The following is a 26236-nucleotide window of genomic DNA, read 5'->3' on the forward strand; positions in this document are numbered from 1 at the left end:
TCACTTTAGTCTCACCCATACGCTTCACAACAGACGCGGAAGAGAAGACAATGCTGAATAAAGTCGTAATTTTTTTGACCAAAATGTATTTTCGATGCTTGAACACATTCTAACTGACCCACTGATGTCACATGGACTACTTTGATGATGTTTTTATTACCTTTCTGGACATGGACAGTACTCCAGACGTAGATTTTCAATGAAGGGTCAACAAGCTCTCAGACCAAATCCAAAACATCCCCAACCGCGTTCTGAAGATGAACGGAAATCTTACGAGTTTGGAACGACATGAGGGTGAGTCATCAATGACATTATTTTCATTTTTTTTGGGTGAAGAATCCCTTTAAAAGAACAGTTCACCCAAAATATGAAACTTCTCTCACAGTGTATTCACCCTCATGTCATCCCAGATGTATATTACTTTTATTTCTTCAGTTGAACACAAATATTTTGATATTAAATTGTCGTGCTCTCTTCTTAAATTAAAACTAAAGGGAACATATTATGCAAAAATCCATTTTTACAAGGTGTTTAGACATAAATGTGTGTGAACTACCCTACAATAAAAAAATCCACCCTCTTCATCTTTTTTAATTTTCATCCATCATTAATGTCTTATCAGACATGCTGTTTTGATTCTCTTGTTAATGTGGTGTCACACTGATAAAGCCCCGCCCTCGGCCACTGATTGACTGACTGACTGACTGACTGACTGGTTAATTTTACCCAAAAGCTTTTCTAAATGTGTTTGTTAGCACAGGGTGGCGCTAATGCTGTTAAAGATACTATTATCTCAGAATGTATTCACAGGAATCAGATTTATTTTTAACCAAAACCACTCACTGTCTGTTGGTAAGGGAGTGAGGAGCAGTAGCTGATTTGCATTTAAAAGATACAAACATAGAAACAGCGCTTTTAGGGGCATTTTAGTCATGCTATAACAAATAATCTGTGGGGTATTTTGAGCTGAAACTTCACAGATACATTTTAGGCACACATAAGACTTGTATTACATCTTTAATATGCCCTTTAATATGGCAAAGCTCCAAAAATCACACCCATCCACCCTTAAAGTAATCCAAATAAGTTAAGTGGGTTAATAAATGTTTTCTGAAGTAAAATTATACATTTAAACAATATATATTTCCAAGTATATTCAGCGTATATTAATATTAATATATCCTTATGTTGCAAATCCGCGGAAATATACAGATGAGTGCAGAAAGTTTCAATATGGCAGCATGTCCATTACATTAAGCCAATGAGATTTGACGTTATCAGCGTGCCGCCATATTTGAACTTACAGTGCTGATCTTTATATCTTTATGTTGCCATGAATATGCAGTGAGAGAAAAGAGCCTACAGGAGAACTATAACTTTAGTAAGTGTACTGTAAATCAATGTGAATTTAAGCATCTCATGTCAAACCCAGCTGTAATAAAAACATCATATCATCCTTAAGGGTGTTTCAAATTTCTGCATGCATAATATAGGACCTAAACTACACACAGAAACATGCATCCAGGTTTAACCTGAACCCTTATTTTTCAGCAGTAGTATACAACACTGTCCAGTAAGGACATAAAACATCATAAAAATATGAAGAGCGTTCAAGGTTGTGCTGCCGATGAAGTGAAGTATTTTATTTCTGGAGAACTACAGCAAGAGTGAGCTGTGTGTGTGTGTGTGTGTGTGTGTGTGTGAGTGCGTGGTTGTGTGTAGCCACTGCAGTGTATGATGAATGTGTTGTGAACATAAAAATAGATTGCGTACTTGAAAATCACCAAAGAAAATCCAGTACAGCAAACAGAACTGAGCGCTTGATATAATCTTGTGACTTGAGAGGGTAAAAATGACAAATTAAAGGAATAATTCACCCAAAAATAAGGCATGTTATCACCTTCATGTTGTTTTTTGTCATGTGAATCTAAGGATTTTCTGTCTTATATAGAAGAATGTTGACACTGGGCTCATACACACTGCATATAACACTCTGCATAGTGTGTACATAACCGAACTAAACAACTAGTTGTTGATGAAGTATTTAAACATGTATCATGAACATGACATGTCTCTTTTCTTAAAAAAAATAACTGCCTAGAAGGAGAAAAAGTCTTCTGTATGCGCGAAGCAGAAAATGACAGAGGCAGGAGCGTTGTGTTGCCAGATCTTGCATGAAAAATACAGCGAACAAGAAAAATCTAATAATAAACCGATATACACACACCTAAAAGACTAGTAGGAACACCTGTTCAATTTCTCATTAATGCAATGGTGTAATAGTGTGGGGGATGTTTTCTTGGCCCACTTTAGTCCCCTTAGTGCCAATTGGGCATCATTTAAATGCCACAGCCTACCTGAGCATTGTTTCTGACCATGTCCATCCCTTTATGACCACCATGTACCCATACTCTGATGGCTACTTCCAGCAGGATAATGCACCATGTCACAAAGCTCGAATCATTTCAAATTGTTTTCTTGAACATGACAATGAGTTCACTGTACTAAAATGGCCCCCACAGTCTCCAGATCTCAACCCAATAGAGCATCTTTGGGATGTGGTGGAACGAGAGCTTCGTGCCCTGGATGTGCATCCCACAAATCTCCATCAACTGCAAGATGCTATCCTATCAATATGGGCCAACATTTCTAAAGAATGCTTTCAGCAGTTTGTTAAATCAATGCCACATAGAATTAAGGCAGTTCTGAAGGCGAAAGGGGGTCAAACAGAGTATTATTAGTATGGTGTTCCTAATAATCATTTAGGTGAGTATATATCCAAATGCTTTACCTCTAAGATCAAAATATTGGGACCGGCACCTTTACACTTTAATAACACCATAAACGTAAATCGCTTCATAAACTAAAAACCTATAAACAGTTAAGCATCACAACGGTATGTAAGTAGAAAAAAGACCTGGCAACACTGCAAGACGGTCGGTCTGTGGAGCAGCCTCACAAATGCGTACAATACACAACACTAAGACAGAGGTTTATTGCAAAAATAAAGCTGTAATATTATTTTGGTCAAAGCTGTGAATGATAACCACGCGAGACGGCATAACGTTGCTATGGTTACCTATCTGTCAATCATCACACTTGATTTGAGTGAGTTTTGTTGGAACGATCATTTAGGGGATTCACTCCTGCATTGAAATGCGGTTGTCACTCCTGAAAGTTTGCAGTGTGTACAAAGCCAATGGTTTTTGTACAATGAAAGTAGATTGTGACCAGGGGCTAGAAAATGTAGAAAATAGCCATTACAACATCAGATGTCTTATAAAAAGCTTTGTATAATAAAAGTCAAAAAATGTAAGTCAAACAAATAATTTCCACTTGAAATGCACATTCATTTACAGTCCATTTTAACATGGCACCAAATATAAATCTACACATTTTTGTAAGTTGCTTTTGTAAGTCGATTTGAATAAAAGTGTCTGCTACATGCCTAAATGTAAATGTTCATTTTAAAAATGCACAAATGAGATTTCAGAGATGGAGAGTGTCTCTGGACACTATTCACTTGCAACGAAAGAATCAAACAAAATGAAAGTGACAGAATTTTCATTTTGGATTGAATTGTTCCTCTAACAAATGCTCATTTTACATCATTTACATCATCAACTTATGAAACTATAACAGACATAAGATAAAGATCATTTGGGAACAACCTGGGGAAAGACATTCACACACATTACACTTCCCCCTATCAGTGCATATCAATACTGTGATAACAGGAACAGATGCTTGGATAGGAATAACTAGAAGTTTTTAAAAAGTATTTACTTTCAAGTGGAAACCCATTCGCATCCCTCCACACACATAGAAACACGTAATAATTTACAGAAAATTGTGTGGGAGTGCATGTGTGTCAAATTATACAGGGCTTTATATATTGGTATATGAGTGTGTGTATCTATAGTTATGTTTGTAATGCATAATACCGTAGTAGTTTCCCATTTCTATTTTTGTATGCAGTATGTAAACTGTTCACAAAATGCAAATTTTCCATATGCATGGAATATGCAGATGATGCAATCCACTCCACATAAGTTTCCATATAAATACCCATGAGAAATAATTACAAATGAGATTTTCCTCACATAACTCTGTATTTTTTCCTGGACAAACACATTAGTTAAAAAAAATGGTTACGGTTTCTGTACCATTACATATACAGTAGCATACAATTTCTCACACTATTTGAACAAATAGTAGGCATTATGCCATAAAACATTGCTTGTTCAAAAGCACTTTGCATCATACTGTATTTGCACAAATTATAAAGCCTGCGTTTAGCTATCTGTGCAGGAATGCATGTACATGTACATGTTTATGTAAATATGTGACCCTGGACCAAATAATCAGTCATAAGGGTCAATTATTTAAATAAATAAGCTTTCCGTTGATGTATGGTTTGTTAGGATAGAGCATTATTTGGATACAACTATTTTAAATATTTTAAGAGTGCAAAAATTAATTGCATACAAAATAAAGTGAATTTTTGCATTATATAAGTATGTGTTTTGTGTGTAATTATTATGTATATTTAAACACAAGACACATTCACGTATACATTTCAGAAAACTTTTATTTATATATCATTTATTTAATTTATATACAATATAGAATATATAAAAATATAAAAATATGTTTCTTCAATACATACAGGAATGTGTGTATTTATATATACATATTAATTACACACAGCACACACTCATATATTACCGGTATGCAAAAACTCACCTTTTTTGCATGCGATTAATTAATCTCTGCAAACCACAAAAAAAATCTAAATATTATGAAAATCACCTTTAAATTTTCAAAATGAAGTTATTGGGTCTTCTCGGGTCCAAAGAAATGTACCCGACCTGAAATGACCAGAATCACTTTTTCCCCAACCTGATGTGCATAAATAATTTTTTTTAAAAGAAAGACCCGACCCCATACAAACCCAAAGAAATGAGACCAAAATCCGACCCGAACCAGTGAATTTTTTTTTAACCCGACTGGAGCCGAATGTAAACGGCACCCACACTGAAAAAAATGATTTGTTTAATTTACTCCATTTTTTAAGAAAAGTGGTCGCAATCAATTTATTCAAGCTACATTTAAACAAAAAACTTGTTCCCTTTCAGTCGGTCACTACGACGTCACGTCGTGACCGACGAATTGGGAACCGCTTCGCGGGTGACCTATCTGCTTCGAGAAACCTTTAAAACGCCAATGAACTTGGCATGCAGATAATTGCATCTGCCGGCGCCGCCCCGCCGCATAGGTATTTAATGAGCGGCAGGTGCAGTTATCAAATCAGCTTTTTAGCTTCGAAAGCTGGCAGTGACACTGCTCACGAGAAGCTGCTCTAAATCTCAAGGAATAGATCTCTGCGTGTCAGTTGGTTGGGCGAAGGCACCACAGCGAGGCTCGCGAGTGTTTCCACCTCTTTCTTTTCACTCTCTTTTATTTGAGTGTGTGCGTTCTCCTCCCTGTGTGCTTCATCAACTCACAGCTAAAAGAGTGATTTCCACTAAAAGAGCTGCAGTTGAACTTGCGTCTTTTTAAAGACAGCCGTTCACTGCTCACGGGCGTTAAAGCGTCTTTTTAAAGATTTCTTTTAGTCCGTGTTCAACTTCTGGATGCGGCAAGTACATGGGTCCTCGCGATGGACACGATCGTTGTCTCTCATGTCTGGGTCTCCAGCATGCTGAGGCGGCTTTCGTGGGAGGGACATGCTCCGCTTGCGAGAGCCTGACTCTTGCGGATCTGCGGGGTTGTGTGGCGTTTCTCCGGGAACGCCGCCCTCCGTTGCTGATCACCGCCAAGAAGGCGGCTGTGAAGCTACGGAGAGACGACCTCCGCCTCACGGTGCTGAATCGGCAAGCTGGTTCGTCCAGCGGCTCTCAGCTACCGGATCCGCAACCATCTGAGGTTCCGATGGAGACGGAGAGCGCGCGTTCTGAATCGCTTTCTGCCTCTGTTGGACCTCCCGAGGATTCCTTGTCTGTCGTAACATCGGAGGGGGGGCCGTCATTTTCAGACGTGGATCCGGATCCTCTCCCTCCTTCGGGAAGGGTTGCGGTTCCCGATCTCGATCCAGAGATGACGGCCATGCTCGCTCGGGCTGCGGAGACGGTCGGGTTGGAGTGGAGAGCTCCTCCCCCTCCCGTACCGTCCCGCCTAGACGATTGGTACTTTGGGGCTGCACGGGCTTCACAGTCTTCCCCACCGGTACCTTTCTTTCCCGAGGTGCATGATGAGCTGACTCGGACGTGGAAAACCCCGTTTTCCTCCCGGAACCGTCCGTATCAGCCATCACCCCTCACCTCCCTCGATGGGGGGGCCGCTAAAGGGTATGCCGGTATCCCGACAGTGGAGCGTTCGGTAGAGATGCAGTTGTGTCCTGCCGGCGTCTCCTACTGGAAGGACCGTCCTGCCCTTCCCTCACGGGCCTGCAGACATTCGTCAGCTCTGACGGAGTCTGCATACCAGGCTTGTGGGGAGGCGGCCTCAGCCATACATGCCATGGCTTTGTTGCAGGTTCATCAGGCTAAGGCTCTGAAGGATCTGCACGAGGGAGGTCACGATTCGGCGGTCTTTAAAGACCTGCGTGCGGCTACGGATCTGGCGCTACGTGCGACCAAGACCACCGCACAAGCCGTCGGTCGTGCTATGTCCACCTTGGTGGTCCAGGAGCGCCACCTCTGGCTGTGCCTTGCGGACATGCGGGATGCCGACAAAACCCGGCTTCTAAATGCCCCGGTGTCCCAGGCCGGCCTGTTCGGCGAGGCGGTGGAGGACTTCGCACAACAGGTCTCCGCCACCCAGAAGCAGATTGAGGCTCTTGCCAACATCATGCCGCGTCGGAAAAGACCAGCACCTGCCCCGTCGACGTCGGCACCTCAGTCTGCCCCTCGCCGAGGGCGTCCTGCAGCGGCGGCCGCCTCCGTTCCTCATCGGGGCCGTCCAAGGAAGCGAGGAACCGGCCGTCAGCAGCCCGCCCGCTCAGCCCGCTAAGCCTGGTGGAAAGCGAAAATCTAAGCGTCCCTGAGATGGGCGACCTGGAGGTGGAGGGGGTCGCTCTTCGGGAGATGGTGAACGCACCACTCCCCCCCCCGGAGGAGGACCGGGTGGGCAATCTTTGGTTTTCATTAATTTCCGTTCCGCCGGCTTTTCAGCCGGCACCCACAAAACCACAAAAAGAGCGAATTCCTCTTCCTCCTCCAGGTCATCAGAGGCAGTCGGGTGTGACGGATGGGCTCATAACCCTACGTCCTCCCCCTCCTCTCTCGCCAACGGATGTGTTAAGCGCACCGAGATATCTTCATCAGAGTCTTCCCCGCGCAGCCATCCATCAGCGGAGTCAGGTGAGTGCTCATTCTCACAATACACATGTCAACGCAGCCCAAGAGAGCGCGTCATCGAGCACCGCCGTTCCGCTCGCCGCGGGTACTACGATTGTGCCGTTAATTCCCCTCGCCCGGTATCTGGAAGCTTGGCAGCAACTTCCCAGTCCGTCGCGCTGGCTTTTACGCACTCCGTCTTGGCTATGCGATACAATTCGCCCGGCGACCTCCCAAATTTACAGGCATCCGTTTCACTATAGTGAAACCCACCGATGCGCACGTACTACGTGCAGAGATTGCTGTCTTATTGGCGAAAGACGCGATTCAGCCGGTTCCTCCAGCCGAGATGAGGTCAGGGTTTTACAGCCCTTACTTTATCGTACCCAAGAAAAGCGGTGGGTTGCGACCGATCCTGGATCTGCGCGTTCTAAATCAAGCACTTCACAAGATGCCGTTCAAAATGCTTACGCAGAAAACCATATTTCAATGCATTCGCCCACAGGATTGGTTTGCAGCCATCGACCTGAAGGACGCGTACTTTCATGTCTCAATACTTCCCCGGCACAGGCCGTTTCTCCGCTTTGCGTTCGAGGGAAGAGCATATCAGTACAAAGTCTTACCGTTCGGGCTCTCTCTCTCTCCCCGCGTCTTCACAAAAGTAGCAGAGGGCGCTTTAAAGCCTCTCAGAGAGAGCGGTGTTCGCATCTTGGCATATCTCGACGATTGGCTCATTATAGCACAGTCGCGTCAAATGCTTTGCACTCATCTAGATCGGGTGCTCAAACACCTCGCCCGTCTCGGTCTTCAGGTCAACCGAGAGAAGAGCAAACTGTGCCCGACACAGAAGATCTCTTTTCTCGGCATGGAATTGGATTCGGTCAATCTTACAGCACGCCTCACGGAGGCGCGCGTTCAGTCGATTCTGGCTTGCTTGAATACGTTTTCGGGCAAGACTGCGGTCCCTCTGAAACAATTTCAGAAATTACTGGGGCATATGGCTGCAGCCGCGGCTGTAACACCGCTCGGTTTGCTGCATATGAGACCGCTTCAGCATTGGCTTCACGACCGAGTCCCGAGGAAAGCGTGGCTAACCGGCTTTCACCGTGTCACGATCACACCGAAATGCCGTCTCACTTTCACCCCGTGGTCAGACCCAGCGTTTCTCAGGGCGGGGGTGCCACTGAGACAGGTCTCCAGACATGCAATAGTATGCACAGATGCCTCCAACACGGGGTGGGGAGCCACGTATGGCGAGCTTGCAGCTTTAGGAGTATGGACATCACCCCAGCTGCATTGGCACATAAATTGCCGAGAACTGTGGGCTGTATATCTTGCGCTCGTCCGCTTCAGCAGCGAGTTGAGAGGCAAAGATGTATTAGTTCGCACAGACAACATTGCGACTGTTGCGTATATCAATCGCCAAGGCGGAGTGCGCTCTCGTCACATGTCGCATCTCGCCCGCCATCTCCTTTTTTGGAGTCAGAAGAATCTGAGGTCTCTTCGTGCCATTCACATCCCGGGGTCGCTCAACGCAGCGGCAGACGCGCTTTCCCGAGCAGCGCGCCCCGGCGAATGGCGACTCCACCCTCAATCGATCCAGCTGATTTGGAGACGTTTCGGCAGAGCGCAGATAGATCTGTTTGCATCTTCAGAAACAACCCACTGTTGCCTATTTTATTCACTGAACGAGGGATCACTCGGCGTGGATGCATTGGCGCACAGCTGGCCGAGAGGTCTTCGCAAATACGCATTTCCCCCAGTGCGCCTCATTGCACAGACATTGTGCAAAGTCAGGGAGGACGAGGAGAAAATTATTTTAGTTGCTCCATATTGGGCCACCAGGAGTTGGTTTCCAGAGCTCACTCTCCTCGCGACAGCCCCTCCCTGGAGGATTCCCCTGAGGAGGGACCTTCTGTCTCAAGAAGGGGGCACATTATGGCACCCCCGTCCCGATCTGTGGAACCTCCATGTGTGGTCTCTGGACGGGGCGCGGAGGTTGTAGGTGATTTACCCCAGGCGGTATCTAACACCATCGCTGCAGCGCGAGCGCCGTCTACGAGACAGGCGTATACGCTGAAATGGAACCTGTTTGTTGTTTGGTGTACTTCTCAACGAGAGGACCCCCGAGAATGCCCGATCAGTATTGTGCTTTCTTATCTCCAGCACCGCTTGGAGAAGAGGCTGTCACCATCCACTATTAAAGTGGATATCGCGGCAATATCCGCGTATCACGCACCCATAGACGGTAGATCTGTGGGTCAGCACGATCTGGTCATTAGGTTTTTAAGAGGTGCACGGAGGCTGAATCCTTCGCGTCCTCCCTCGATTCCTCCTTGGGACCTGTCCATGGTGCTGAATGCTCTCAGGGACTGCCCGTTCGAGCCTCTGCAGACGGTGAGTGTCAAGTTTCTCACTATGAAAACTTTGATGCTCCTCGCACTGGCTTCTATTAAAAGGATAGGGGATCTTCATGCATTTTCGGTCAACGATTCGTGCCTTCAGTTCGGGCCGCTGAATCCAGCGTTACACTGAGACCCCGGCCGGGCTACGTGCCTAAAGTTCCCACCACTCCCTTTAGAGATCAAGTGGTGAACTTACAAGCACTGCCTTTGGAAGAGGCAGACCCAGCTATGGCTTTGTTATGTCCTGTACGTGCACTACGTGTGTATGTGGATCGTACTCAAAGCTTTCGGCCTCAGAGCAGCTCTTTGTCTGTTACGGTGGTCAGCAGAAAGGGAGAGCTGTCACTAAACAGAGGATGTCTCACTGGATTGTAGACACAATCGCCCTGGCTTATGAGAAACAGGGCATTCCTTGTGTGGCTTCATCTTGGGCTTTGGCTCGTGGTTCCTCGCTTTCAGATATTTGTAGAGCTGCTGGCTGGGCGACACCTAATACTTTCACTAGATTCTACAGTGTTCGTGTTGAGCCCGTATCCTCTCGAGTTCTCTCGTCAGATCAGTGAGAACATCGAGGAACGGCTCCTGTGTCGGCTTGGAGCCTTTCTTTTTGGCTGCGCAGAAACCGCACCATTATGGAAGGCCATTAAGGCAAAAACATTACAAAAAATGTTTTTTGTCTTTTTCCACCGCTTGGTGGCCGATGTTGCGGAGCATCGGCTGCCAGCCTCTCACTGGATGTATTCTTGACTATCTGGGTGAGGCTAGCGCCCACATTGCGCCCCCTAGTGGTTTCTTTGTGAGTATTTCCGTGGAAAGTTTATGATTTACCACGTTTCCCTTAGCGGAGTTCGTTCCGCGCCTCTAGTGTTGCTAAGAGAGTGTATTTTTTAGAGACTTCGTGTCTTTTTTTCTATCACCTTAGTGGTAGACCCCTAGAGGGTTTTTCTTCCGCAGCGATCTTAGTTCCGCCTGACGAGTTCGCTTCCCAGTTCGCCTAGTCACTATCGTGGGTTAAGGAACAAGTAGTGACCGGCCTCTGCTTCAACCCCATTTCCGTTCCCTTAAAGAGGAGAGTCGGAGGGTTTATGCAGGCACTGGAAGGGTCAGCTTCAGTGGCGCTTTGGTAGGGATTCCCAATTCGTCGGTCACGACGTGACGTCGTAGTGACCGACTGAAAGGGAACGTCTCGGTTACATATGTAACCCTCGTTCCCTGAAGGAAGGGAACGGAGACGTCACGTCCCGTCGCCACAGTTTGCTGTTCCACTGCTGATATCGGCCGGACCCTTTCCTTCTGTCCAGCTTTCTCAGCAAAAAATAGCTGATTTGATAACTGCACCTGCCGCTCATTAAATACCTATGCGGCGGGGCGGCGCCGGCAGATGCAATTATCTGCATGCCAAGTTCATTGGCGTTTTAAAGGTTTCTCGAAGCAGATAGGTCACCCACGAAGCGGTTCCCACTTCGTCAGTCACGACGTGACGTCTCCGTTCCCTTCCTTCAGGGAACGAGGGTTACATATGTAACCGAGACGTTTTGTTTTCTAATTTTTTTGTTTAAATGTAGCTTAAATAAATTGACTGTGACCACTTACCTAAAAAAATTGAGTAAACTAAATATATAATTTTTTTCAGTGCACGTGTTTTGCAGTGCAATTTTTTGCAGCCCCACATGCACCAGTGTGACAGAAATAAACCCCGGTTTCCTTTGCAACCAATTTGCTCCATTTATTTTCCTTCGTTATTTAATGACGACAACAAGGTAAACGCTAAAATGCACATTTAAAATTGACCGACATGTGTGCCTCAATGAAAATTAACCTACCGCCAGCCACACGATATCGCAAGTGCTCTTAGCAAACAGAGGGGGGATTGGAAAAAGACATCGATGCACACATCCAAGATAGTTTGGGTCCTCTCAGGTCCATTCGCAAGAAACACATTCATTTTAAATTACCCAAAGCCGCTATTATTATACCCATCACGTGTCCGGTCCACCCGTAAAACTTTTTAGACCCGAACCAGTTTAAGTCTTGAGACGGATCTTGGGTTTTCAGGTCTAAGTGGACCCTGAAGACCTCTAGTCCTTGGCAACACATATTACTAATAATAAAAAAAAAATGTATATATGTTTACGGTAGAAATCATGGAACATACATTTTTATTAATATCCTAATGATTTTTGGCATAAATATAATAATATATCATTTTAACCCATACAATGGGATATTGCGACAAATATACCCGAGCTACTTATGACTGGTTTTGTGGTCAAGGGTCACATATTGTGTGAATGTGAGTCTCAGTGATACTTACTCTACAGGAGGGTTGATATCTTCTGGTCGGGTCTCAAAGAAATGCAGAACTTCCTCACTCTGTGAGATCTGGGGAGGAAGACGGACCAGCGCCTGATGGACACACAAAAAATATATTGACTATCAGACCCAAAACATTAAGACAACTAACCAGAAACACAACAGACTAATAAAACTAGCCAGGTAATTTAGTTTAAAATGTCTCTGCCAAGATCATAGAAATGCCGTCTTGGTATTCCTGATGGTTATACATTTGTGTAACACATCTCAATAAATATATAAATATTTTATTTTGCAAATATCATTATTTTTTTCCACAAAGTTTTACTTTTACTATTAAAAAATGCTTTTATTATTTAAAAATGTAATGATCTGACACACCATGAGTCTGTACATAGTCATATTCATTTTTTTTATACTTTTCCTATCAAACTAAATGGCTTTCTCATCATTGTATATACACACATAGTAGTTCAGCATATGAAGGACTTTAATATGTCCCAAAAGAAATTAAATAAATAAATGTGTCTCAGTGGTAGCGCAATCACCACTTCAATCACCAAGTGTCTGCCAAATGCATAAATCTAAAAAACTGAACATTCACATTAAAGATTTTGTATAAGCAATTCCATGTTTCAATATTTTTTAAATAATTTAATATGGATTTCATTTCTAAATAATGAAGTAAACACCACAAATAAAGAACAATAAACTGCCAGTGACTTTATGGTTTCATTTTTAAGACATTCTAATGGGATTTTACCTCTGTGAAATTCATAAACGTCTAACAAATCCAGTTTGTGTTCCAACTGCTTTCAAAGGACCCGAACGATTAGAAAATTTGTTAGTGAAAGAACAAAGGAGAAAATAATAAGACAGAGCAGAGGAAAAGAATCCCTGGAGTAGATGCTGTTATTTATTTATATACGGAGAACACAATGCAATTAAATGGAGATGCTCGGTCTAATGAAAGCTTTCAGGAAATAGCTGGTAAACACTCCGCATCTGAAGATTTCTCAACAGAAAATGGCTGATGGACGTTGATGTGTTTAACAGTAACTGCGGACCGAAGATACAGGAAATCTGGAGGAAGTTAGTTATCTCAATGTTCTTTAATTAAAGGTCAATTTAAATAATTGTTTAAACCAGTGGTCTCCACGGTGCACTGGTAGTCCACATGGAGCCTGCAAGTTACCCGCAGGGCATGTTGTAGAAATAGCAACACTTTTAGCTTACAATTTTCTTTTTCTTTTTTCATAAAACTTGCATTCAATTATAAAAGTAGCTATTTTATACAAGTAGTAGGGCTGTGAATCTGCTATACGTATCACAATATAAAAGTTGCTAAACGATGCAATGCTGTTAGCAAGGCGGTATATTGGGATATTTCTTGTTTGAAGGATATCATTTTAGGAAAACTGTCATCATGCACGCACCACCATATGCAAACCTTTGCAAGCTCTCCCTGTCAATCTAAACGAAACGACTGCCATGAATCTTGTATGATTAAAGACCAAATATAGCGTTTTTGAAAATCGATACAGTATATGCAAACAAAATATCCCCATATGCACTACTGATATTTCTTACAGCCCTAACAAGTAGTCTAGAATTTCTTCAATAAGTTTGGCTTTTTTACATTTTGCCAGTGCTTTTAATATGTCATACATAGTAAAATGTGCTGGTTTGTTGTAATGAGCCAGTTGAACTGTAGACATCTGTCAAAATGTATTGAATCAGTCTTACAATTTATTTTCCACACTGACTCACTTTGACTCGAAAAGAGCCGAGAGCCATTTGTAACCTTGCACAGCTTATTTACATTTTGCATTTTTATCAGGCTCTTATGTTTAGGTTCAGTAATTTAATTTGAATGGTGACGGAAAGGTTATTAGTCAGTAATTAAAATGCCTTATTTTCACAAATGTCACTGTAGTCATTTCATTGGTATTTAACAAATTTGTCTTTCACTGCAAAACCCTCTAACGGTACATTTAAAGGTATAGCGGAAGATTTTCGTTTTCCGGGTGGATCACATATATTATTGGTCATCCCAGATGTCAATCATTCTGATGATATGTTGACATATAACCGTTGTACGTGCTCGTCCCTAGGTTCGCTTTCTGCACATGCGCACTTTCACGTGTATGTGTTGTGCTACGGTTTGAAGCTCGCGCTCTCACTGTGTTTTTGTTTTCAAAATGTCTGAGGGTTGCAAGAGAAAAAGTATCTACGAATTGTATGACAAGAAGAGACAGGACTATAAAGAAAGAAACAAGACCAGAGTGTTTATGGGAGACTATTTCACACACTGGCGTGAGCTAAAAGGACAGGTTGGGCTTCCCATGCGAAGTTTCTACTGGAAAGGTACATTTTGTCATGCTATTTGGAGAAATCCATTTAAGATCACTGCTAGTAAAAGTTGATGTAAGCTATGATTAGCGATGCTAGCCCTGGCACAAGTCACGAACCGCACAGACACGGTAAACATGCCAACAGCAACTTGTAAACAGAGCGAAGAGAAGGAACTATGCTCCTGCATGCTCTCTCTCTTCCGCTATACCTTTAAGCGCTAACGCTTGACAGAAGGTGTGTTTGATTCGTGGCCAACAGCCAATCACAGTGGCCGCAGCACATGCTCTTCTTTTCTTGGTCTTGCATAAGCGTAATTGGCTGGCGCTGCACTAGATTATTTGTATAAGGCGATCTGATTGGCTGACTCACGTGTTAGCGCTTGAAAAGTTGAGAGATGTTCAACTACTGCCGCCAGCAATGGCAGTGACGCGATGCAGACAGGTCCACAATTCAGTTCGGCAACACATGATGTCACCCATTCAAAGTAAATGAGAAGCGTTAATGCTGACTCCCCATTTGAATGTAACGCAAGTAAATGCAAAAATCTCCACTTCTTAAAAAATTTCCAGTCACTTGTCCTTTCTGAATTAAAGTAAAATGCTTGAGAATCCAGTCAATATCTTAATATATTTGGTTAAACCTCCTTTGGGTAAAAACTTGCATCATGACGCATGTGCGTTGTTACTCATTAATTTCTTTTGCTGCGGCGTTTAATGGATTCTGCCAACAAAACGGTATTTCTGAATGATCGGCTGGGATTAAGTGGATTTAAAGTGAAAGTATTTGATGAACATGTACACTCACCTAAAGGATTATTAGGAACACCTGTTCAATTTCTCCTTAATGCAATTATCTAATCAACCAATCACATGGCAGTTGCTTCAATGCATTTAGAGGTGTGGTCCTGGCCAAGACACTGAACTCCAAACTGAATGTCAGAATGGGAAAGAAAGGTGATTTAAACAATTTTGAGCGTGGCATGGTTGTTGGTGCCAGACGGCCCTTCTAAGTATTTCACAACCTGCTCAATTACTGTGATTTTCATGCACAACCATTTCTAGGGTTTACAAAGAATGGTGTGAAAAGAGAAAAACATCAACTTTGACTGAAATAACCGAGGTATGCAGCAAAGCATTTGTGAAGCCACAACACGCACAACCTTGAGGCGGATGGGCTACAACAGCAGATGACCCCACCGTGTACCACACATCTCCACAACAAATAGGAAAAAGAGGCTACAATTTGCACGAGCTCACCAAAATTGTACAGTTGAAGACTGGAAAAATGTTGCCTGGTCTGATGAGGCTCGATTTCTGTTGAGTAATTCAGATTGTAGAGTCAGAATTTGGCGTAAACAGAATGAGAACTTGGATCCATCATGCCTTGTTATGAATGTGCTGGCTGGTGGTGGTTGTGTAATGGTGTGGGGGATGTTTTCTTGGCACACTTTAGGCCCCTTAGTGCCAATTGGGCATCATTTAAATGCCACCGCCTACCCGAGCATTGTTTCTGACCATGTCCATCCCTTTATGACCAACAGCAGAATAATGCACCTTGTCACAAAGCTTGAATCATTTCAAATCGGTTTCTTGAACATGACAATGAGTTCACTGTACTAAAATGGCCCCCACAGTCACCAGATCTCAACCCAATAGAGCATCTTTGGGATGTGGTGGAACGGGAGCTTCGTGCCCTGGATGTGCACCTCCATCAACTGCAAGATGCTATCCTATCAATATGGGCCAACAATGCTTTCAGCACCTTGTTGAATCAATGCCACGTACAATTAAGACAGTTCTAAAGGCGAAAGAGGGTCAAACACAGTATTAGTATGGTGTTCCTAATCATCCTTTAGGTGAGTGTATATAATAAATGTATTTATTTATTATTTGTCTCTAGTCGTTTATTTATATATTTTAAATATATTATTTGGTATTTTAATAAAAAAATATTTAGCACTAACAATATGGTTAGTGAGCCCTTGTTTAATCAAATGGAAATATATGGGCTTTAACATGTATTTAAGGGCATGTGAATGATACATTAACATTAATTCTATATTCTATTTGAAGAAGTGTCATGTCCTATGTTTGGATGTCATGTAGACGGTTGCCACAACAGCAGCCCCTCCAGGACATCCCATAATGCTGCCTTACTATCTCACAATCTCACGTCACATCGAAAGCCGCTCTCTACTGAAGTGTGTTTGTGTTTGTTTACATCCGCTGCATGTTTGGTTTGTATTAAAACGTTGGCACTGTGCCGTTAGGAAGGAAAGGGAAAAAACACACAAGACTCTTGAGAGAAAAAGATAGAGGGAACGAGAGAACGAGTCCCCCGAAAATGTATTGAGTAACTTGCATTAGCAAAGCACAAATGACAAAAAGTACAAACATAGATAGCTGTTTGTTGCAATGCATGTTGAACTAAACTGAACTCAAAAAATACAATCTTTCTTTTGTGTTGTTTGGCATAATCGTATCTCAACAAGACAGCAGCTATCCTCAGGAAATATAGTTTCAAAAGCCCCGTCTTCACAAAATAAAGGCAAAAGTCGTTGTAATCTTTCATATTCATAATTTTGCAAATAAATTCTGCATTATAAAGCAGGAGGACTACAATCCAAAAATGTCAATAACATTGAATTCGATTGTATTGTTGAACCCTCGGGAACATCTTAACCGTAACTCTCAATGATGTTTTTAATTTGCTGACACACACACACGTGTGCACACACTATCAACACTGTCCCAAGACAACATGTCACACAAACATGCAGAAAACAATTTTAAAACCCCATAATACGGCTTTGATATTTATCGAATCAGAAAATTAAAGACAAACACAATCACAAAAAAGAAAAAGAAAAAGAGATTGAGACTTACTCTGCAATAGTCATCTATAAAGCGTAGTCGCTTCATGGCCACGTCTCTCACATGACTTCGTCTAAAAAGGATTTTGCCTTCGAACAAAAGGTAGAAACAATTAAAACTTGTCTTGCATTTGCATTAAGCACAAAATCAAGAACGTGTGATGAAAAGCAAATAAATCTCACTTTTGTAAGCACACCGTTAACACCCTCTGAATATAGCATCACCCCCGAGTAAGCTTTTGGAAATAAGATATATTCTGGACAGCTACTGAAGGGAGACGCCACGTGTTCCTATTACATGCAATCTGGAACATCTTAATCAGATTCAGACGATCTGAAGAAATAAGATCATGTATCACAGACCTCCGGCTATCATACCCTCCTGTCTCAAGCTGTTTACATTTAAGGAAATACAGTGAGACACTCAGGATTGTGCATAATAAAAAAATCTGATCTGAAGGGACTCAACATGTTAGTCTGACAACCAATTCAGTCAATTCTGATGACTAGTTAGAGCTTTGGCGATTAATCGTGCAAATGCGCGTTTTCTCAATGAATGAATTTTAAAGGGACACTCCACTTTTTTTGAAAATATGCTCATTTTCCAACTCCCCTAGAGTTAAACATTTGATTTTTACCGTTTTTGAATCCACTCAGCCGATCTCCGGGTCTGGCTGTACCACTTTTAGCATAGCTTAGCATAATCCATTGAACCCGATTAGACCATTAGCATCGTGCTCAAAAATAAATTCTGTCGGTCTTAGTACACGATGCAACTACAGAAGAGTCAAGTTTTAAATAGGCAAAAACATTGAAACTCTTTGAGCACAATGCTAAATGGTCTAATAAAATTTCATGGATTATGCTAAGCTATGCTAAAAGTGGTACAGCCAGACCCGGAGATCAGCTGAATGGATTTCAAAATGGTAAAAATCAAATGTATAACTCTAGGGGAGCTGGAAAATGAGTATATTAAAACAAAAACTGGAGTGTCCCTTTAATAATTTACCGTGAAATGCCAAGAACATACAAAAGCCAAAGGGCGCTCTCGTGCAGAAACTCAATTTTTGCCACAGAAGAAGTAGCATTACAAACCCTATTCCACGAAATGTCTAAAAAAATTGCTTTTTAAAATGCACGTTATAAACGACTTAAACTCATAATGATTTTAGACCAGACTTCCTACTGACCAAAATGGCGTAGTACATGCACAAGCTGTGCATGAAACACAGAATCGGAGCCTTGCGAATCGATTTCAGAGAAAACGTTTTAATGGGAAACGCAATTAATCGTCACAGCCCTACTAAATATCAAACATTCCTAAATTTGAGAAGTATAATAGTCTGCAGTAGGTCTGTATAGTCTTTTTTTATGTGTACGCAAACGTACGCACACAGTCGAAGCATGTACACAGACGTTTAACGCATGCGGATTGCAACAAAATGCAATGTGTCTTGTAGGCTACATACTGAATTCTCCTGTAGGTGTATGCGCAATGTACGCAGGGTTTAAAAAATCTGCCGTTGCGCGTACACTATAAAGAATATTTGGATTGATTTTGTTTAACGAGCGTTGTTTTTTTAAATGCATGTTATAAAAGACTCAGACTCAAAATAACTTGTTTTGAGTTAAAAATGTATTAATTGTTTTCGGGGTGCCTATTTTATATCTGGCCTAGGACTACAGATGAAAACTAGCCTTTCGGCTAACTCTGGCATATTTTACAGCTAAGCTGTTATGTTAACTCATTCACCGCCAGCCTTTTTGAGAAAAGTTGCCCACCTGCATTTTTGTGATTTTAACAAAAGTTTCACAAAATTCCTTGCAGGAAAAATTATCTTCTATAAATATATAAACATACAAATTATATCAAATTAAAGAACACACCCTTTGCTTTCAAACAAACAATAAACAAACAAACAAACAAACAAAATGGGGAAAAAACGTTTCATTATATATTTACTTTTTCCACTTAATTTAACCACTGAAATATGGATATTTCTCTTCAAAAATACAACATTTTGAGGAAAAAGCTTAAAAAATTGCGTTTTTGTAAAGGAATTTATGTTAGATATCAGACTCAGAATGACTATCAAACATAAAGGCATTTAAAATCAGTCATTACTTCTTTTTAACTTCCGTTTTTGATAAATTCGGTTTTGGCGCCATCCAGTGGATAAAAGCGGTATTACACTTTCACTTTGAAATTCGTCCAGCAAGGCATATTAATTAGTTAAATATTAACTCATAATTGACGAGATAACTCGTCAATGGCGAGGAATGAGTTAATATGCATTGTCCTTGCATAATTAAATAGATAAAAAATAACGATTGCAGTTTGAAAAGGACTTCTTACTGACCTAAATGCCGTAGTACATGCACAAGCTGTGCATGAAACACAGAATCGCAGCCTGCGATTTAGAATCGATTTCAGACCGATATTGTTAACGGGAAACGTGATTAATCGCCATAGCCTAGATATCAAACATTCCAAAATTTGAGCAGTATAGTCTGCAGTAGGTCTGTATAGTCTGTTTTTTACGTGTACGCAAACGTACGCACACAGTCGAATGCACAGCACGTACACAGACGTTTAATGCATACGCATTGCGACTAAATGCAATGCATCTTGTAGTAGGCTATATACTACAATTTTATGTAGCCGCAAGCGCGACCTACGCGTACAATGTACACAAGGTTTAAAAAATCCGACGGTGCGCGTACAGTAAGCTCATACTCTTCTGATGCCTCTTCTGATGACGAAAATTGCATTGTGCACGTGGAACCTTACGCTCGTGTAAACAATAGGGCTGTGCAAAAATATCGATACAGCTAACTATCGTGATACATTTTCCACAATAGTGTATCAATATTTTAATCTCTACTATCGATATTTTGTCCAGTTGTCTGTTATATATGGCCATTCGGCCAATATCTCAGAAGTTAGCAGGAGTGAGAAAATGGCAGAAAATTAAAAAACGCCACCAGCTTTTAAAGCTGACGTGTGGAAGCACTTTGGCTTTAAAAAAAATGTAGCATTTGTTTACAGTTTTGATAAAAAAAGAAAAAGTATTGCAATGTATCGCAGCATGCAACGTATTGTATCGTATCGTGACACATTGTATCATGCCACATGTATCGTGAGGCCCTTGCCAATACTCAGCCCTAGTAAACAATGGACTATACTTTGGCCTTTAGGTCATATGAGGGTGTACTAGTATTTATTCCAAAATTTAGGAAATACACTTGTATACTTGAACCCTTAAGTCAGGATTTTGCTGAGCTGTGATGTCAACTTAATCCTCTTGGCTATTTAAATAAAGGACAAATGTTTCATCATGCCCTGCCCTAACTTCCAGTGTCTGTTTAATGTCCCAGTGGACCATAATAATTAAATTGTAGTTAAACGGTGACAGCATGTAGATTGAAAGGTTGGACACTTGACACCCTATATTCCCTTGCAAATGCTGTAAATGAATCCACTTAATTTTACAGTAATCCAGCCAATTATATAGCAATCTAGTAAATAATGCAATAAAGACAGTGATAATCTTGACTGCATGTGAATCAGTTTTCTAACTGCGGGACGTCAGGACAAACAGTGTCAATCAGAGAGACTGCTGGGAAAATAACAAGAGAGACACAAGGTGTCCAGCCACATCAGCAACAGAGGAAAACGAGCCTCGATCTCTCTCTCTCTCTCTCTCTCTCTCTCTCTCTCTCTCTCTCTCTCTCTCTCTCTCTCTCTCTCGCTCTCTCGCTCTCTCTCTCTCTCGCTCTCTCTCTCTCTCCTCATTTTCTTCTTATTGATGGCTCTGTTGTTCACAGGGATCGACACTGCTCATCTCACCGACTCTTTAGTTCACAGCCTGTGTGTGTGTGTGTGTGTGTGTGTGTGTGTGTGTGTGTGTGTGTGTGTGTGTGTGTGTGTGTGTGTGTGTGTGTGTGTGTGTGTTAGGAACAAAAGTATGACCCTGTCCCAGCATTACGATGACTTATTGTAGACAGATCTGCTGACATCACGTATTTGTGAGTTCGTGTGGGTGTGCAGAGGAGGACAAATTTACTCCCTCATTCACCTGGAAGAAACGGTATGATCCTTTTTTTGGGATCTTTCTGCCCTCCCTCGATTGGGAACTTGTCCAGAAGCTGCATCTATGAAAAGACACAAAACACAGGATTGTAAACAATCAGGCAATAACAGACACTATTAACTTCCAACAAAGAGTGTGTGGGGATGAATGAAACTCAAAATCATAAAGTTCCTGTACAGTAGCTCAACTGGTAGGGAATTGTGTTAGCACAGTCAATGTCAAGGGTTCGATCCTAAAGCCCAGGATAGACTGCACGTAAAGATTGCCATCGTAAAACAATCGTCACGATTTCTGTGATCGTGGCTCTTCATCGGTGGTCCTATGTCGTACAGTGAGGTTCAAAAACGTCAGTTTTCCCGGTCTTGCGTCCAAAGTTAGCCTATGATAGTTTTCTGAAATTTTTGAAAGTTGTCAGAAATTCGGCATGATCACCGCACAGTGTGTTTGCTGCTATGACCTGCGTACTGGTATTTGTTTAACATTAGCGCATGCTTGTGACGTTGCGCTAACGTGTGACGTAGCCGTCGAAGCTTCCGTGTCATCATCGTACAGTCTACATGCCTGTCGTACCCGAGTTTAAACGATCAGTGTCGTACAGTGTGACAAAGTAATGATCTTATAGGAGGGCAGAAATCATGCAGTGTATTCCAGCCTTTAGGGAACACCAACGCTATCTCACGGCAATTCGTACGTAGTTTATGAGGTGGCTAATTTGTATTAATTCGTACGACCACATTTGTACGATTTGCCTTTTCCAGTGACTTTGGGGTTAGGGGCGAGGTTTCGTTACTTTTTTATGATAATCGTACGTTTTCGCACAATTAACTTCATAGGAATTCGAACAAATTATCCAACTCGTAAAATACATACGAATTCTTATGAAATCAGGCTGGGACTTAGTCCACAGCTCACCCCACAATTTCGAAACACACAGAGAAGCTACGTTAGCCACCACAGGACAAACATGTTATCGTATGAGACAACGTAGGGACGAAATGCTGTACAAATGTTGCGGCGATTTTCACTGCCGCCACTGTTCTGTCAAGAGATTCTTCTAAAAGTTACACATTGCACCTTTAATGGCCAAAATAAAAAATCTTTTTTATGTCACCACCATGATCACTGTAAATATATGATATATGTACAGCCCATCACACACTTTTACAACTTGTTTTCAGGTTTATTATGGTTTAAAAAGAAAAACTCATAAATAAAATATCACCTTTTAATAAGTTTTCTCCATTCTGTTTCATTTGCATGCATGACGATGCGATCCCTGTGGATTATCTAGAGCTCATGTTTTTTTTTTTTTTTTTGAAATCCAATTAGTTTACTCTGTTTTCCAAAATTCTCACCCCACTAGAGGATTTAAAACACAAATAGCTTTAAATTATTTCTAAGGATCCCACAATTGAATGTAAAACTTGCTTCTTAGAATTAAAAACAACCACCGGGACTCATCAGCAAAAACTAGCGGATTCTTTATGAGCTGCTCCCATGCAAACGTGACCCTGCGTGTGCCCTGCCTCCAGATTCCCAGCGGGCTCTTCATTAGTCAGAAACATTTACAAGAAATGAGAGATTGAGAAAGTTTAGAAATTAGCCCTTGTGGGAACCAAATTGCACCAGGAAAAGATTATGAAGGGATTATGAGGTCACGTCAACTCGATAGCACAAATCAGCAGTCAGGAATTAACTTTTAGATTGAGATGTAATATTTTGCTCATGGACACAATTTTACTTTTATGTGGCCGAATTTGTGTTTTAAATTAAAACTGTTGAGCCATTTTTAGATCAATCACTTAAAATTTGTATTGCTAAGTGTCAGAATGTTGTTAAAAAGTAGTTTCAACCTAAAAAAGTAAGTTACCTTTTTGCCATAATTCAACTTAAAAATATTAGTTGACAGAACATTTTTGAGTTAACTATTATTTTTAAGTTGAATTAACTCACAATTTGAAGGAAACCAGGTTCAAATTTTTAAGTTGAACCAACAAATATTTTTTTTTACTGTGGCACAAGGTCAGATTCATGAAATAGGACACAGCAGACGCCTATTTCTGCTGACCTTGCTGAAATATCTCCATCAAAACCATCTCAGTCATGCATGAATTCATTGCACAGGGCAAGTGGACTAAATGAAATCTGAGTCAATCTGTAATTGAGGGCACGCACTGGCTAACAAACACACATGCACATTTTTCTCACACACTTACAAGGTGAGGAGTGCAATGAATCTGTGTCAGATATCATAAATTATAATATGATTTTATTCATTTAATTCCTTTAAGGAAAACACCACAGTTTTTCAATATTTTACTAGGTTCTTACCATAACTTAAACAAATTAATACAAATCTATCTTTTTTCAATAAACAGCATGAAATACAACACAATGGGCAAAGCCGTCTGAAAGTGTATAACTAAAGCACATATGCTTAGAAAGAGATGAATTTATTTCCTGTGAGAGTTTCACCATGCAAACAGCTGCTCAATAAACCATCATCGTGAAATGAAACTATACAAAAAAAACCTAGATCCATCAAAACTACCGCATTGCTGTGCGGTTGCTTTAATCTAATGAATTAGTTCTCCAAAAATTGACTTGACTTCTAACAGACAATCTCACAACACTTATGCACTTAACAGACAACATAACAGACTATTTAGCATCACCATCACCTATAAAACAGCATCCCTTACATTCAACCTGAGGGCTTTCAATGTGTCATTTGGTCATTCCCTATTCGGATGTTAGACATTCAGCAGATGTCCTCATGATGTTTACGGTGTACAGGGAAGACTTTTATGAGGTTTGTCAGATGCTTCTACATAAATGTGAATTTAATGGCTTCCAGGTGATGGACTCTTCGACAGACCTGGAAAAACTGGAAAACCTGCTGAATACATCAATTCTGATCTATGATAAAAGTGAAACCATCACAAGTTACCAGTATGCATAGATGTTCTAGATAGATAGACAGACAGACACACAGACCGACAGACCGGCACACAGACATACAGACAGGCACACAGACAGACAGACAGACAGGCACACAGACAAGCACACAGAAAGACAGACAGACAGGCACACAGACAAATTAGATAGACAGACACACAGACAGACAGACAGACAGATTGATAGACAAATTAGATAGACAGACAGCCAGACAAATTAGATAGATAGACAGACACACACATAGACAAGCACACAGACAGACAGACAAATTAGATAGATAGATAGACAGACAGACAAATTAGATAGATAGATAGACAGACAGACAGACAGACAGACAAATTAGATAGATAGACAGACAGACAGACAGACAAATTAGAAAGATAGACAGACAGACAGACAGACAGACAGACAGACAAATTAGATAGATAGACAGACAGACAGACAGACAGACAGACAAATTAGATAGATAGACAGACAGACAGACAGACAGGCACACAGACAGACAGATTGATAGACAAATTAGATAGATAGACAGACACACACATAGACAAGCAGACAGACAGACACACACATAGACAAACAGACAGACAGACACACACATAGACAAGCAGACAGACAGACGGACGGACAGACAAATTAGACAGACGGACGGACGGACAGACAAATTAGACGGACGGACGGACGGACAGACAAATTAGACGGACGGACGGACGGACGGACGGACGGACGGACGGACGGACGGACGGACGGACACAAAGACAGACAGACAGACAGACAGACAGACAGACAGACAGACACATAGATAGATAGATAGATAGATAGATAGATAGATAGATGGACGGACGGACACACAGAGAAGCACACAGAAAGACAGGCACACAGACAAATTAGATAGACAGACAGACAGACAGATAGATTGATAGACAAATTAGAAAGACAGACAAATTAGACAGACAGACAGAAAAATTTGACAGACAGACAGACAAATTAGATAGATAGATAGATAGATAGATAGATAGATAGATAGATAGATAGATAGATAGATAGATAGATAGATAGATAGATAGATAGATAGATAGATAGATAGATAGATAGATAGATAGATAGATAGATAGATAGATAGATAGATAGATAGAAAGACAGACACACACACACACACACACACACACACACACAGACAAGCACACAGATAGGCAGACAGACAAATTAGATAGATGGATAGATGGATGGATGGACGGATGGACGGACGGACGGACAGACAGGCACACAGACAAGCACACAGACAGACAGACAAGCACACATACAAATTAGATAGACAGACAGACAGACAGACAGACAGACAGATAGATTGATTGATAGACAAATTAGATAGACAGACAAATTAGACAGACAGACAGAAAAATTTGAAAGACAGACGGACAAATTAGATAGATAGACAGACACACAGATAGACAAATTAGATAGATAGACAGACAGACAGTCAGACAGACAGACAAACAGACAGTGGAAGAGAAGATGTACATGTGGACAGGCAGAAGAGAAGTTGTTTAATTTCCCAACCACTGGGGTACCTGGAAGACTTCCTGAGTCTCCATAGCAACAGGGGGCGGGGAGACAGGAGTGAGAGCCAGTAGTTGGATGAGAGGGTGAGCGTGGAAGAAAATGATTAAGAATGGACACACACACACACACACATCCAACACTGTGTGTTCCTATATGGAACATCTCTGAATCTCTGAAAAGATTTTGCTGTACTATTTTTTTTATTATTTGTTTGTTTTAAGCACAAATTCACTTTTTTTTGCTAAAAACTAAGCTTATTTTTATAGATCGACTGATATATCTGGCCCAATAACGTCATAGCTTTACATGAATAAAACAGCCATGAATGAATGCTTG

The 26236-nt window shown here is 41.4% G+C and overlaps 1 protein-coding gene across 7 annotated transcripts in view; it reads right to left on the minus strand.

Annotated features, from left to right (window-relative positions):
• The window catches only part of sh3pxd2aa (SH3 and PX domains 2Aa), a 166285-nt gene that overhangs the window by 90712 nt on the left and 49337 nt on the right, over positions 1-26236 (minus strand). For 6 of the 7 annotated variants that reach the window (XM_055204579.2, XM_055204574.2, XM_055204577.2 and 3 more), the window contains exons 3-5: positions 21365-21440; positions 17299-17375; positions 12060-12151 (exon numbers count right to left, since the gene is read on the minus strand). In XM_055204579.2, coding sequence (XP_055060554.2) covers positions 12060-12151; positions 17299-17375; positions 21365-21440 — 245 coding nt within the window. Of the gene's footprint in view, positions 1-12059; positions 12152-17298; positions 17376-17468; positions 17535-21364; positions 21441-26236 lie in introns of those variants that run through there. The other variant, XM_055204581.2, reaches the window with a different exon arrangement.

This window comes from Misgurnus anguillicaudatus, chromosome 3, assembly GCF_027580225.2.
Source record: "Misgurnus anguillicaudatus chromosome 3, ASM2758022v2, whole genome shotgun sequence".
NCBI lineage: Eukaryota > Metazoa > Chordata > Actinopteri > Cypriniformes > Cobitidae > Misgurnus > Misgurnus anguillicaudatus.